Source organism: Pogona vitticeps, chromosome 2 (assembly GCF_051106095.1).
Source record: "Pogona vitticeps strain Pit_001003342236 chromosome 2, PviZW2.1, whole genome shotgun sequence".
NCBI lineage: Eukaryota > Metazoa > Chordata > Lepidosauria > Squamata > Agamidae > Pogona > Pogona vitticeps.
In genome coordinates this window covers 52875422-52890267 of record NC_135784.1, presented here as the reverse complement: position 1 = coordinate 52890267, position 14846 = coordinate 52875422, and the positions used below count along the sequence as shown (strand labels likewise).

The window sequence follows — 14846 nt, the reverse complement described above, 5'->3', positions numbered from 1 at the left end:
CAAAACGTCTCCTAACCTGGTTCTTCCTGTAATCTTGCTGGGAATGTCTCAACACTCTATAACAGAGCCGGCAGATATGTCTAAAAGGAGCGTGACGTTGGTCTCCAAGTTCCTCCAGCCTCAACATTGGTCCATCTCCACAGTCAGTGAATGGTGCTTGTAACAACTTGAAAATCTGTCACATTATTTGATGCAATAAGAAAGAAATAAGCATTCCTAATGAGATGATAAGTTTAAAAAAATACACAGATCACTGCATGCATTGCGCACTGGCTGAAATCTAGCAGTACATCGCAACTAGAGTAGGTTCACTGCATCAAATGGAATTTGTAGAGGAAGTTCACGCACCAAATCCCACCTGATTCAGTGGGTCTGCTGTAGGTGCCACTTGCAATTGGATCTCAGCCCTTGGTTTGTGTTAGGTTGATTTGACCCCCTGATACCCTGAAGATGTTAAGGGACCAGGAAGAGTACACATTAATAGTTTCATGAAGTTACATACATATGACAGGTTTCTTGCCCACAGCAACCCCTCAAAAGAAGAGTCTTATGTTAACAATCTGCTGAAAATTCACCTACATGCAATTTATGATTATATAAATATATTATTATTTATTTATTTAATTTATATCCCGCCTATCTAGTCGCGGTGGACTACTCTACTTCTCAGAATGACAGATTGCTCCAGGCAAATGCCAAACCATAAAGAAGACACACACAGGGTGCTATGTCCAATTTGTGTATTGTTACCTGCACATCACTTATCCAAGATAACAGATCAGTACTTCTCAAGACATAAACCTCTGGCCAGAAATGCAGATTAATATGCTCATTATTTATCATAAAAACATCTAAGGGCTTGAACTTAAAAGCCAATTTTAAAAAAAATAACACCTGGACAATATTTATTTTTCACATTCGAACTTCCAGCTATATCAACCTCCTTGACACAAGGTGTAATTATAGGCATAGACTTAGATGGCTTTAGAGGCAAGGAGGCAAATGCATGAAAACAACGAGTTTATCAGCGGTTACTGGTCTTGATCGTTTTAATGAACCTTTGGATTTGATTGTACCGGGCAGCTTTGTTGTACTATTATGAGAAAGGGAAAGCAGCTCTCTTCACCCACCTTCTCCACACCATGCATCATTTTATAAACTCCTATTGTACCTCCATTAACTGCCTTTTTTTTCTAAACTAAGAAACAAAACAAACATGCAATCTGAATGAGGCAAACTTTCCTTCTAGAAAAGATGTTAGCCCCTAGTCATTTTGGTTGTCCCTCCCAACAGGTTTTCCATCTTTAAAACATCTTTACATTTAACTGTGCACAATATATTCCAGATGTGGTGACACCAAAGATTCATACACATCTACTGTAACAATCCGCAGTTTAATTCTTACCCCTGGTTAATTTTGGACACCTTGTATCAAATCTGCCTTTTGCACAGCTGCCTGAACATGCAGTCAATTATTTCACATCCACCCTGCAACCCCCACCTCCATCACTTCCAGTGCAAAACACAATAGTATATATACAAAATTATGTGGGCTTTGCTGTAGTGTTCACCACTAGAAACATATTAAATGTGCAGTTATTGCCCCTTGATGTATAATAGAGCAATGTCTAGCCTCAAGTCCCTAATCCTGAGAGGTCTGACTCGTTAGGCATTTCATTTGCATTGATCCCTCTCATTCGGGTCTCTTTCATTAAATATAATTCACTGTACCTGTTTCAGAATATTTTGTTCTCTCATCAACTTCTGTCTTTCTCGGTTTGGCTTCGAGAACATCACTTCAAGGACATCTTGACCTGAGTTTGTTCCACCAGTAACAAAATATACCAGATCCTCAAGCAACTTTGTAACAGACCTACAACATTTATTTTTGAAAGTTAGCTTTTAATATTATCATATGAATATGCCCCACTATGGCATATTCAGCAACTGAATAACTGTGAAGGAAAAAAGCGAAAGCAATTTTTAGATTCAAAGTATAGCAAAGTACCTCAAAATCCTGCACTTGTGAAATACATTTTAAAGTCAAAGTTGTATTTTTTGAACAGTCACCAAAGGAGACAATAACATCAGCTAAAATTCCCCCGCACAACTCCACTGTTGTAAGTGCTGATGACATTATCGAAATCAGACCTTTGTCTTCAATTTGAAGTTTCTTATTTCTCCTCCCACAGTCAGATTTCCACTCTTACTAGGAGTCCTTTTTTACCTAGAGCTTTGGGAAGCATCAGGATGAGGGAGGGGAAAGTGAGCATTTAATATCCAGAATAGGGGTTGCGAGGAGTGGTTTTCAGACATTAAAGCCTTGGAAAAGATCTGTAGGGAGACTTAGAACCTGATAAAGCTGGGTTGGGATAGGAAACTTTAAATTAAAGATTACCGTATTTTTCGCACCATAAGACGTACTTTTCCCCCGCAAAACAGGGGGCTGGAAAGTCTGTGCATCTTATGGAGTGAAGAAAACAGATTATATTTTCCTGTTTTCTTCTCCTTAAAAATTGGTGCGTCTTATGGAAAGGTGCGTCTTATGGAGCGAAAAACACGGTAATATCCACAACTGATGACATCATCAACATTTATACCCATCAAGACTTTAGCCCTCATTTTGATGAACTAGAGATAAAGGTTGTCTGTTCTGATTCCCTATGTTTTCGTGGATTTAGAAGTTTTACTTCTCTACAATGTTTGCATGAAGGTCTTACCGCCTCTCATTCTGTGTTATTGTTCCCTTTTCCAGCTTGCCAGCAATGGAACCCAAGACTTTGCTTGCATCGTTGGCAAAGTCCAGATCTCGAACTTCTGCAGGAGAAACTGGTACGATAGCAAAAGCTTCTTTGTCCTCTTTTACTGGAGAGGTGCCAATCTTAAAGTCAAAGCAATTTTGGTCATTTAGTCAAAATAGCAGAAAGGAACACAGCAAACAACACTCAAAATTTAGAAACACTTGTTGGAGAATTATATGGGAAATGCAGAATACTGAACAGAGTAACTGGCAAAGTAATATTCTTTATTTCTCGCAGCACAAGCGAAACAAATAGCCTTAAATTCTGAAAATGCTGATTCGCAATAATTGTGTTCTCCGTCAGCATATACTGAAACTGTGAATGTGTTCCCCAGCTATAGGGCTAGGCAGGAAATAGGAGAAAAGGAAATGGTTCTAACAATCATAAAATATTAGTGCTGTGAGAGCAGAAGGAAGCTGAGACACCCGAGCTGAATCTACAGGTAGCTATGCAGACTAGCAGTTAGCACAGGAATCAGTATCCCCCATGTATCTTGCCTTAAAGCTGCTACACAAATATAATAATTGTAGAACCGCAGAGCTGGGGGGGACACCATGGATCCAGCTCCTACTAGAGAGGCACAGTGGGGAATCGAACTTCCAACCTCTGGTTATGCAGCCAGAGGGCTAAACCACTGAGCTGTCTAGTAAGATTGGCAGAATGTGCTCCTGTTTCTCAAGCCTTCCAAAAGATGTTTTGTTTCTGTTAGTCAAAGATAGGCAAATAGGATGCAGGCTTTACTGAGCCACACTTTTGACCCAAACAGCCTACTACTGTGAACTCTGACTGACAGAGGCTCACCTGGGTTTTCAAGCAGGATGTTTCCCTTGTCCTATCTGGAGATCCTTTGTGGATCTTTTAACCAGGACTGACCCTACTTAGCTTCTTATATATTATACTCTATAAGTGAGTTTAGGGTGTTAGGGTTACATGTAATCTTGTGCTAAGGATGCTGGGCTATATGTTCTCTTGCAACCAATAAAGCTATTTAGGAGAAGAAGGGTGACATAGCCTGAATCCTTGACCACTGCATGCATCATGAGTCAAACAGACTGGTACAAGAGTATGATTGCATGTAACCGTAGCACGTAATTGTAACTTTCAGTCTGTTCCTCCTCAATAAACAAACCATTCCTGCCATGATTCTCAAGATGCAGGTGTGCACACACAACACTTTGCTTTCCAGGTAGGAATGGACCAAAAGTTACAATTTCTACCAACATGAATTTGACCCAGGAAGTGGAAGACAGGAGGGCCTGGCGTGCTCTGGTCCATGAGGTCACGAAGAGTGAGACGCAACTTAACGATTAAATAACAATAAAGCAACAGGAGTTTGGCCACAGGATACATTTATAGTACTTACTTTAAGCATCACAGGTTTTTCTTCTTCTTTATCAATGGGGATATTGGTGCTGTGAACCCAGGTATTTGTGCACAGATGTCTAAGTCTGACATAGGAGTTCCTAAAGAGACCAAAAATATTTATATTTAAATGGTACTTGCTGTACAGTTTCCTCTTAATTCCAATATTTTTCAAACAAGACAGACAACCTGCTACAACAAATAATCTACCTCCGTTTTTACTATTGTTGCCATGTTTACATTCTGCTTTTCTCCTTCTTCCAAGGAGCCTAAAGGGGTGTGCATGACTCTCTTCACCACATTACCCTTACCACACCCATATGAGATCGTTCAGGCTGCAAAAGAGAGTTATCAGCACAAGGTCAACCAGTGAGTTTCTCACATTAATAAAGATTTGAACATGAACCTCATTCCAGCAATATAACAACTACTCGGTGACAGCTTTCCCTTTTAAAATTCTGCAGGGATTTATGCCACCAACAATCTGAAATGCAGGTTGTCTTAAATTCACAAATATTGTATTTGTGAAGACCTTTTTCGCTTAATACTAATTAATTAATTTATTAATTATTAATAAATAATAATTAATTATTATTTAAAGTCTCTGTCTATCAACCACATTTTACTGCAATGTCGATCTCTAAAAATTGATGAGTTATTGGTTGTTTCTAAGGATTTTATTGTAATTTAAACCTGGCCTAACTGTACTGCTTTTTTAAAAAAATGACCTTAATACTTGTCATAAAATTAATTCATAGAAAGGCAACAATTGCTTCTTTCTATTGCTCGGGTTTCAATTGAAGATTATGGGATCCTCTTTTTAACAGACATATCTAATTACACTTAACACCACAAAATAAAGAGCACTAAAGTACTTAATGTGAAAACTAGTGGACTCTGAAATATAGATCAAATTTCAACAAAAATTTGAGTTTTTCAAAGTGTGATCAAAAATATATCAAATTTTAAAAGGCCAGAGTCCTATTAGTTACTAGACACAACTAGTGTAGATCCAATGACTAAATAGGATTTTTTTTAAGTGGGTGGGGAGTGTTTGGGGAATTTTATGTGTGTGCATGTGTCTGGTCTCTGGATGTCTGTGAATTTCATTGTATGGGTATACAGTAATGTGCATATACTCACAATGACAATAAATAAATAACATAAATAAAATAAAAAATAAATAATATTTGATCCACTTTTAACTGGAACTAGAAACAGGATACTGATTATAGTCTCTAAAATCAAATAAAATTAAAGTCAAAATAAAGTGTTCAAAACAGATAAAATACATTATCTGTATTTGGAACAATGTAGATTACATAGTTCCAAATTTCCTGATCACAGAAACTCTATGGGAGTTGGTGTGGCTGAAACTTCTAGATCATTCTATGCAGAGTCTAGGTATAGCATTTCCTTTCATTAAGAAGACAGTGACATAGTTTCATAGGAAATCAACTCTCTTCCATCACAGGGCTTGCCATGCTTCAAGCATAAGCTAAGAATCCTGCACCTGAATCGTAACAGACATTGTTTTACATGCTATCTCTTATTCTTTTCACTGCTGATAATTTATTAGGTTGTGATGATTTTGCTTTGTTTTTCTCATGATGATAGCGGCCTTGAAACATTTTAAATGAAAGACAGGGAATAATTTTCCATACCAAACAGATCAACAAATGCTGGCTGATCCCCACTGGAAAAAGCTGGCAGGGAGGAAGGGGAAAACTACTCTTTAGTCTTCAAGTCACTGCTGACTCATGCAACATGTAGAAATTCATCTGGGCAAGCTATGTCCCGTGATCAGCTTCTAAGCCATTAAGAGTTCTTCTCTGTTCCTTTCTTGCTATGCTGAGTGAATGGCTTTCCTGTTGTTGAAACACAAACAGGGACTCGGCCTCTTGTTTGTTTGTTTGTTTTTGTTTAAAGTACCTTTAACCTTCCTATCTCCTTAAAAAGGACTCACAGCAACATGCATCATTAAAAGACAGTATTAAAGCCAACAAGCATCATTAAAGCTAAAAAGCATCAAACACAATACTAAAAAAACACACAAGCAATACAAAAATACATTCAAAGCAGGGAGAGAGTTCTAAAGTCTGGGAGTAGCAATAGGGAAGACCTGATCTTGTGTACCCACCAAATGCACCAGTGAAGGTGGTCAGACCAAGAGAAAGGCCTCCCGTGAGGCATTTATTCATTAATAAATGCACAAGCCATTTTCTAGGCCTTAAAAGGCCATCAACACAACTTAAAAATAATTTTTAAAAAAGAATTTGAAAGCCTTGACAACACAAGGACTAAAATCTAGAGGAAAGAAATTTGTTACACAGCATGGTTAGAACCCAATAAAAATACTGAGAAGCTAGATAGAACACAATAGATTTTAACATCCAAAACAAAAAGGTAAAGCAACATGTGCTGCTTATATACTGCCCCATAGCATTCATTCAGCCCTGGAAGGCAGCCTATCTAGGAGAAGGAAAACTCCAATTTCAACCCCCCACTGAGGCGCCGCCATTGCCATCCATGCCATGAGGGAACAGGCCGGGTAGGTGGGACTTGTCAGTCCTGGAAGGCAGCCCATCTAGCAGAAGGAAAACTCTGACTTCTAACCTACACTGCCTTGTGGCTATATCCACCGATGGAAAAGGCTTCAGGAGTTAACCTCAAGGCAAAATCTGGAGCCGGAGTCCCAGAGGCAGTTTGTGTCTTTCTGGCAACACCTGTGACATCGCCAGAATCAGTTGTATTGGCTCTTGCCTTTCCATTGGACTATTTCAGTGACGTGGAGAGAGGGGATTAGCTGGTTGGGTAACAGACTATCCTCCATATTATTTTACCCAGGCTTCATGCCTTGGAGAGGACACTCCAGCTTCGCGTACAGCGTCAAAACACTAGACGCTGTTCCAAGTCCTCCATACAGAGCACATTACCATAGTCTCTCAAGACTGAAGGATGCCTATGACAGCACTTAATGCACTCTCTGGGTGGTTTACAATTCAATTATACAGGCTATATATTGCCCCCCCCCCCCCTTAGCTGGGTACTCAAGTTACCAACCTTGGAAGGATGGAAAGCTGAGTCAGCCTTGAGCCGGCTACCTGAACCCACCAAGATCAAACTCATTTTGTGAGCAGTCTTGAGGGCAGTACTGCAATTTAACCACTGCACCACAAAATCCCTATAGGAATCCCCCCCAGAACTCAATAATGAAGAACAGAGCCACTCTAACTTTCCTAGGCAAAAGTTCCACAGATGGAGCACTGCCACAGAAAAGGTTTACCCAATAAACCCAGTCTCTCTCTTGGTGGTGGTGGTGAACCAGAGAAAGGCCTCCCAACTGCAGAAAGGTTCATAGCCACAAACAGATAAAGAAAGTACTACTGAGAAACAAAATCTCTTAAATTTGCTTGTATGGTTTGTCCGTGTATTTTTCTGCAAACATCCTTTCCTCCGCCTTAGTTACCTATGACCGCCTTGCTGACATGCTGCCATTTTAAACTTAAAGTGAACGTAAAAAGTTGCAGACAAGTTTCCACTGTCATCATTTATGACACCATACCTTGGGACAAGGCTGTCTCCCCCTCGCAAAGTAGTGGGATCCAGTTCAAAAATGGAAGATATATCATTTCCTTCAGGCACGGAGACTAAAGAGTAAGCCATCTTTTCTGGAGTATTGTGCAATCCCCTTCTGGTTGCATCCTGGTCAGGATCCAGCTGTGGAAATAATTTCAAATTCAATCAGATTTGCATAGTTGCCTTGCCAGATGGGAATGTGGGGTTTTTTACACAGAAAACCAACCCTGAGCTTTCTGGCTGGACCACTTTGAATACAAGACGCAGACACTACAAGAGAACAAACATCACAAACTACTAGGATTAGGCAGATCTGTTAGAAGACTGTTAAAAATAAATGAAAACCACCAAGCCATCGCTCCATGATCTAGATTTTTCCAGAGTCTCTAAGCCCCAGTACAGAGGAGTGCTGGTAACAATTTTATGCAAAAGAAGCAGTTAAAATGAAAGCTGTCAAGTTACGTCAGCCAGAGTAAAACAGGTATTTAATATAATTTTTATCAGCTATTTGAAAAAGATTCAGGATGTTCTTTCCATACATTTGCACACATGATTTTGAATTATGAATAATTTTTAGAATCAAGTACTGGTAAGATGATTATTATGGATGCTGATTATAAAACATATATATACTGTATATAAATTAAATATCGATGGTGGGGCAAGGGGAAAAAAATCATTTTTTTTTTTGTAATCTGAATTGTTCTTGTGAGAAATTTAGATGGCAAGAAAACAATGCTAGATACAAAAATGTAACATTTTTGACACCCAGGATGGAGCAATATCTGTGGTTGCAAACACATGATGAGCAAGACTGCAAATGTCCCACCATCTAAGAGGTGATCCTGAATCCCCTGAAACTCTTTCACCCGGAGACCATCTATGGAAAATATGAAGAATGAGCAAATCTACATAATCAACTCAACACAATGTAACCAATGTTGGTTTTTGTTTTTTAATTCATAAATCACAGGAAAGGAATGGTTAGTATCACTCTGAGCCGAGAAAAAGTAAAATACTGTACAAACAAATGAGCAAACTCAATCAGGAAAAATCAGAAACATCTAGCAAGACATGAACATCTAACAAGAAATGAAGATCTGAGGGGAAAAATGGAAATTTAGACTCAACATCACACACCTTTCTTGCACAGTATGGATGAAACAGGGAAAAATAAACACTACACAGTTTGGATTATCTACACATATTTTGCCCACATGTCCTTGCACGAAAATACAATGAAGTATGGTAATGGATACGTTGTTGGTTGGCTCTCCAATATTTTATTTTACCATGGCCAGAATGCTGTTGGATCTGTAGAATATAAGTGGGCACCTGTCAATGTGGAGTAAACTATTTTCTGGACTATTTCACATAGCCAATTGTCCGAATGCACAATTGATCACAGGATGGCCAGCCCAGAAATTGCCTAAAAAACCCAAACCTTCTTCTATGGTTTTCTGTAGGTGCATTGTTCTGAGCAATGTGATGCTGGCCAAAGTGTTTATTATGATCCAAAATAATTACGCACATCCTCGTCATGTCTTATAATCAGGTATATTTTTGTATTCAGAAAGCTAATTTGCCTAACATTGGACTCGACTGTGGTTTAATTTCGCCATCTGGTGGCAAGAAGAAAGAAAACAGGGATAGAATAGCGCACATTGCACAATTTCTCATCATCAGTTTTCATGTCAAAGAGGCATATTTGTTTAATGATTTGTTGTACAATGCTTTATTCAGCGCCCCTAAGGTGGTTGGAATATCGTTGAGTTCTTTTCCTCCATGACCAAAGCAAAATTAGTTGTATATGTAACAACAAAGTTAGGGCTTGAGGCACTGGCTGTTTTCTCACATCACACTAAAATACAATTTAGCATGATGTAGACAGACCTGAGTGAGCCTTAGATCCAAACCTTGGTTCCTCTTTCTCCTGTTCAGCTGGAAGAGAACATGCTGTCAGTTTTTCTTGAACACCAGTTGCCTTTAGACCGGAATATAGTTTGTCACTACAGTTCCCTTGAAACTAAGCTAATCTCAAACGGTGGTTGATGAAGCTGATTTTCTGAAAGTGGCCAAAGTTACAAGTAAACCACAACCCACAACATAGGCACAACAAGAGGAAGAGTTCAAAAGAAACAAAAGTGGAACCTTTGAAATCTTCTGTTTGGTTACTGGGAGGAAAAGAGGAAGGGACAGAGTCTAACTGTCACTTCTGAAATTAAACTGGGCTGGGCAATAAAATGACAAACTGTGAGTAACCCCTGACTAAAGATCCAAAAGAGTATATACAGCACTGGCAAGGAAACCATGTTCTTCCAGCCACAGACAGCTCTGCATGAATTGTCATGCACAGTATCATCAGTGGGAGGCACCCTTCTTCACCAAATGCCTTGTGCATATTAAGCAGCCCCAGTCGTCCAACTTTAGTTATTGTGCCTCAATTCCAATTGTTTAGAGTTTGTAAGAACCTCTCCTCATAAAAAAGAATTTTGTTTTATTCCATTCCTCATTTGTACAGGATATGCTCTGCTTCAGAGCCTGGCACAAAAAATAATAATTAGTTAAATTAAGGTACTACGTTAGAAGCTGTGCCACTCAACACCTGGCAAGGTGATGTTCACTTCCTACTTTTCACCATTACATTCCTTTCAGTGTCACTCAGAGGATGCACTCCTTCATGTAGCCCACTATAGCTGTGATGGCAGAATTACGTAAGTCCTGTTGTCCTCCAGAAACCACAGCCTGAACCTTCGCCCAGACTAAACAGTGAAATGAAAAGCACTATTAACTGGATTATTGTGCTTGCATAAGAGGATGCCTGCTTACTGTTCTACAACCAATATATATATATATGGATATTGTTGTATGCAAGGGTAACAAAGTGCTTCCAATTTCACTCTATTGTTTTTCTTTAAAGAAATACTGGCTGAAAAAAAGGCAGCAAAGCACAACTTGAGTAGGTCCTTTAAAGCAGTGGAGATCATAGCATAGTTGATTTCTCTAAATCCACACTGATTTGTTAGCCCTATTCTAGCTGTGCTTTACTACTAGATTTCAGCCAGTGTTTAGAGAGAGACCTCCCCACTGCTGTCAAGAGACAGAATGATTTTGCAGCATGGGAGTGCAGGGTGATGGTTTTGCAGCATGGGAGTGCAGGATGATGGTGTCAGAGGATACAATTTACAGTGACCAGAAATGTGGGCACAATTCACACTATTCACTCATAACAGACAGGATTAGGAAGCACCACATTAAATCCTTCACCAACTAGGAGCCCTTTCATCAGTGATTAAGCCTTGATTTGTCTACATGCTTGCCAATCAAGATGATGCTAGGGCTTGTGTTGACCTTAGTGCTCAGATTACAGGGGAGGGACAGAGAGAGCTGAACCCTCTTACCATTTGTGCTGACGGCTGCACGCAGACAGTCTTTAAAAATGTTAGGAGTATATCGGTATCGTTTGGCAACATTCTGGAGACAGGGAAGGAGCCTGTGGTTTCTTTAAAAATTCCCCCATATTTTTGCCCAATAATTTGAGCACTTGTCAACAATCCCTTGAAAAGAGGCAGGAGAGTACTCTTGCCTATACTTACTGAGGACTGACATTCCTGGTAATCTTCCACATAGTCAGGATTTACCTGATGGAAGAGAATCACAAGCGGTCAAAATAAAAAGAAAAAACCTAGCCTTTTCACCCAGGCCAAAGACTAAACTACCAATCACAATTAATTTTATTCTGTTGCAGAAAGACCACACAGACATTTAAGATATTCTATCACAATTGTTCTTTGGCATCTACTCACAAAAATAAAATAAAAAATAAACCGTCTAAACCTGGAAATGAGAACCAAATATTTCAGTAAAATCAAGTTTTAAAACAGGTTAATACTTAACATTTTGTTTGAGATGTACGGATCTCTTAATCAATTTTTAGATAAGATTTAAAAAGATAATAAATCCTTATTAGGATTTTTAAGATTTCTAGTGTCATGATTTTCAACTCATAATTTCATTCCCATGAATGAAATCATGAGTTGGGAAGAGGGCAAGTGGATGGGAAGAGGGTAAGCAAAAAGTAGAAAAATTGTTCTCAACTGCTCTCCTTGCGGCACATACCTCTGCAGCTAAGTAGTGTCCAGTAGCAAGATGTTTGAACCGGAAAAGACTGTTCCAATATCCTGCACCACCCCGACAAGGGTCATGTTGTACTACCTGTAAAGTAATAAAAAGAGACACAAAGACCTCTCAGGGTCTACTCTTCTGGAAATTCTATTCACTCACTATAGACTGGATCATGAAGCACCACCACCAACTAGGAGCCCTTTCATCAATAATTAAGCCTTGATTTCTCTACATGCTTACCAATCAATATATAATCAAAATTACGGAACAATACAAATGGGTAATAGAAAGGGAAATTATTAACAAGAATATTATTTAAACAGCTATTGCAAAACCACAAAAGGATAAAACACTTTTCCCAGTCAAAATATAACAGGACACCTTCAACATGAAAGTAAAGCTATGTCTGCCTGTAATTAGATTTAATGTGTGAACACAGAACATTGTCCTAGATGGAAGTAAGAATGCTTTTTTAGCAATTTGGGCAATTTTTCAGATGTGCTAGCAGTTTGGAGGCTGGTCTCCCAAGAGAGTATGGTCAAAGTAGAAAGGGTAATGGCAAAAAAAGTCTAATAAACTAATTTCCTTCCGTGTCCCATTCCACCACCACCCCCCGATTTCAGTATTAGAATACTTCACTGGAATTTGAAAATACATAAAGTTTGCTAAAATATGTAGAAATTATGTGTAAAAACAAATGAATAAAAGGAAATATTATGCAACATATTCATATTATATAATGTACATGGAAGTGATATAAACACAATATATGTAGACCACATAAAAGGTTTCATTATAATTAAATTTTGAAATTTCTTTTCTCGTCATTAAGTATTATTCCTTGCATAAAATTAATTTTACAATGTACTTGAATTCCCAGCCTGAAACAGAGATACAAACCAGTTAAAACATGGTAAACATATATTTCAAATTTATTTCATAAAATATTGTTAATTCTTCCAAGGTCAAATGTAAATTCACTAAAAAATTAATTCCTCTGACAAGAGCCTTTTCATTTATAGCTGCCATTTCTTAACAATGTATTTGCAATTAGTTTAATGAGGCAGCAAGAATTGTGGCCCTGTAATTCTCTGATAATTAATGGTCAATCACTATTTTTCCCCAGATTTAAGCCACCAAAACTTTTAAATAACAAAACGCTTAATCCTCTGCAACAAACAAGATTTAATCAGGAGAAAGTTTGAGAAACTTCTAGGAAGAGGATGGGAACTGAAGATTTTCTTCTGAAATTAACAGAACAATTCCTTTCTGCTTTATTGAGGTCTTCTTAGCTCTAGCTAGGAGTTTATCACCTCCAACTATTTTAAACTAATTTTTCTGGGGAGCATAAGGTAATCCCTTATTTGTTCTCTCTTCCCAATAAAATAATTTTGGTTAACAATTTAGGTTCCCAAAACAGTATGTATTTAAAACTTATTCTGAAAAGACAGCACACAAATAAACTAATTGACTAAAACAAAAACAAATATTCTGTGATTTGGAACACCCTGCCATGATTTTACAGATCTACTTGGCGTTTCTAAGTGGGGAAAAAATCAGACAGAATAGCAGGAGAAATAGCTATTTCAGGGTAGTTGGCTCTTTAGAGACAGAACGGACTTTTCATCAGCGTTTTGAAGAAAGGCAGCAATGATTATAATCTCATTTGAAGAAACACCGTTAACCTCTTTACCTCAACTTCCCACAGAGCTTTTGAGCTTGTTGCAGAAGTAGCAGACTGCCTCCCAGTAGTTCTTAGAAAGACATGCTGCTTTTTTCTGTGCTCATCACACGTTAAGAATTTTTCCTGCTCTGCATGGAACAACCTTACTACATCACCCTGCAAAAATAACAAGAAAGGCAATCAGTAAGAAGCTCAACCATGATTTGTTAAATTAAGTAACAAGTGCCCAGAGTAGTGGCATGGCACTAGATAGAAGGAAGGAAGGAAGGAAGGAAGGAAGGAAGGAAGGAAGGAAGGAATAAATAAATAAATAAATAAATAAATAAATAAATAAATAAATAAATAAATAAATAAATAAATAAATAAATAAATAAGGTGCATTGTTCACTTTACCCCTTTTAGGATATCGTCTTTATTATCACTCCATTTCATGAAGAGAACTATTTTCCAGCTTGTATTGCAGTTCACTGAATTCACCTGGCAAAAAAGTGATCACAATTAAAAGAAGAACACAAAGAAACAATGAAATCTCATAAAGTGTTTTTATTCCATTGTTCATTTCTTTTTGAATCTATTTTATAGCTATTTTAAGCTTTGAAGGAGGAATGTGTATTGAACATATGGAAAACAGTGTTAGCCATGGTTAATGTTAACCATTGTTCTTTCCTCCACCAAAGTCTGCTAACACGGTTAAGGCTGGCAGAAGAAAGGAACATCTGATAAGAGCAAACAATGCCACATCTCATTCCCACCACAAAACTATGGTTTAAGAAGCCAAGAATACTCATCTGTACAGAGTCTTCTGTAGCAACCTCTCAAGAATGATGACGCAAAAATGGCTAATGGTTAGGGTGTTCTGGGACCCAGTCCAAAAAATAACTCTGATCTGGACCAAATGAATGCAAAGGGGATTCACAATTGTCCAGAAACTGGCAAGAGAGGAATTCATAGGTTTCAGGTGCCATGTAAAATTCAAGGTTGTTGGCATGTCAGAGGTAAGTGGAAAGGAAGGAGAAAGAACTGCTCGTTAATTAGAAGACAATTAGCAGATTGATCTTATCTGGTAGGAACAAAGTCATAAGTGCTTCTCCTCTTGGTACTTCAATTAAGTGAAACTGGCTTCAGTTGAATCAAACGGAAAGGGGAAAGAACAGCATGAGTGAAGCTACTTGAAATAAAAGTTACTCCCTTCTAGAAGGTTCAAGATAATTAAGAATCTGATTGTTGAACCACCTTTGAAATGTCTGAAAATATGGATGATGAGTATAAAAATGGCATAGAGAAATTGATTACTT

At 38.1% G+C, this 14846-nt stretch overlaps 1 protein-coding gene across 1 annotated transcript in view; it reads right to left on the bottom strand.

Moving 5' to 3' along the window:
* ITPR1 (inositol 1,4,5-trisphosphate receptor type 1) overlaps positions 1-14846 on the bottom strand; it is a 272527-nt gene that overhangs the window by 154857 nt on the left and 102824 nt on the right. The window contains exons 8-16 of the mRNA XM_072989461.2: positions 13945-14028; positions 13561-13707; positions 11862-11957; positions 11339-11383; positions 7729-7883; positions 4165-4264; positions 2721-2881; positions 1732-1873; positions 17-175 (exon numbers count right to left, since the gene is read on the bottom strand). Of these exons, the coding sequence (XP_072845562.2) occupies positions 17-175; positions 1732-1873; positions 2721-2881; positions 4165-4264; positions 7729-7883; positions 11339-11383; positions 11862-11957; positions 13561-13707; positions 13945-14028 (1089 nt within the window). The remainder of the gene's footprint in view (positions 1-16; positions 176-1731; positions 1874-2720; positions 2882-4164; positions 4265-7728; positions 7884-11338; positions 11384-11861; positions 11958-13560; positions 13708-13944; positions 14029-14846) is intronic.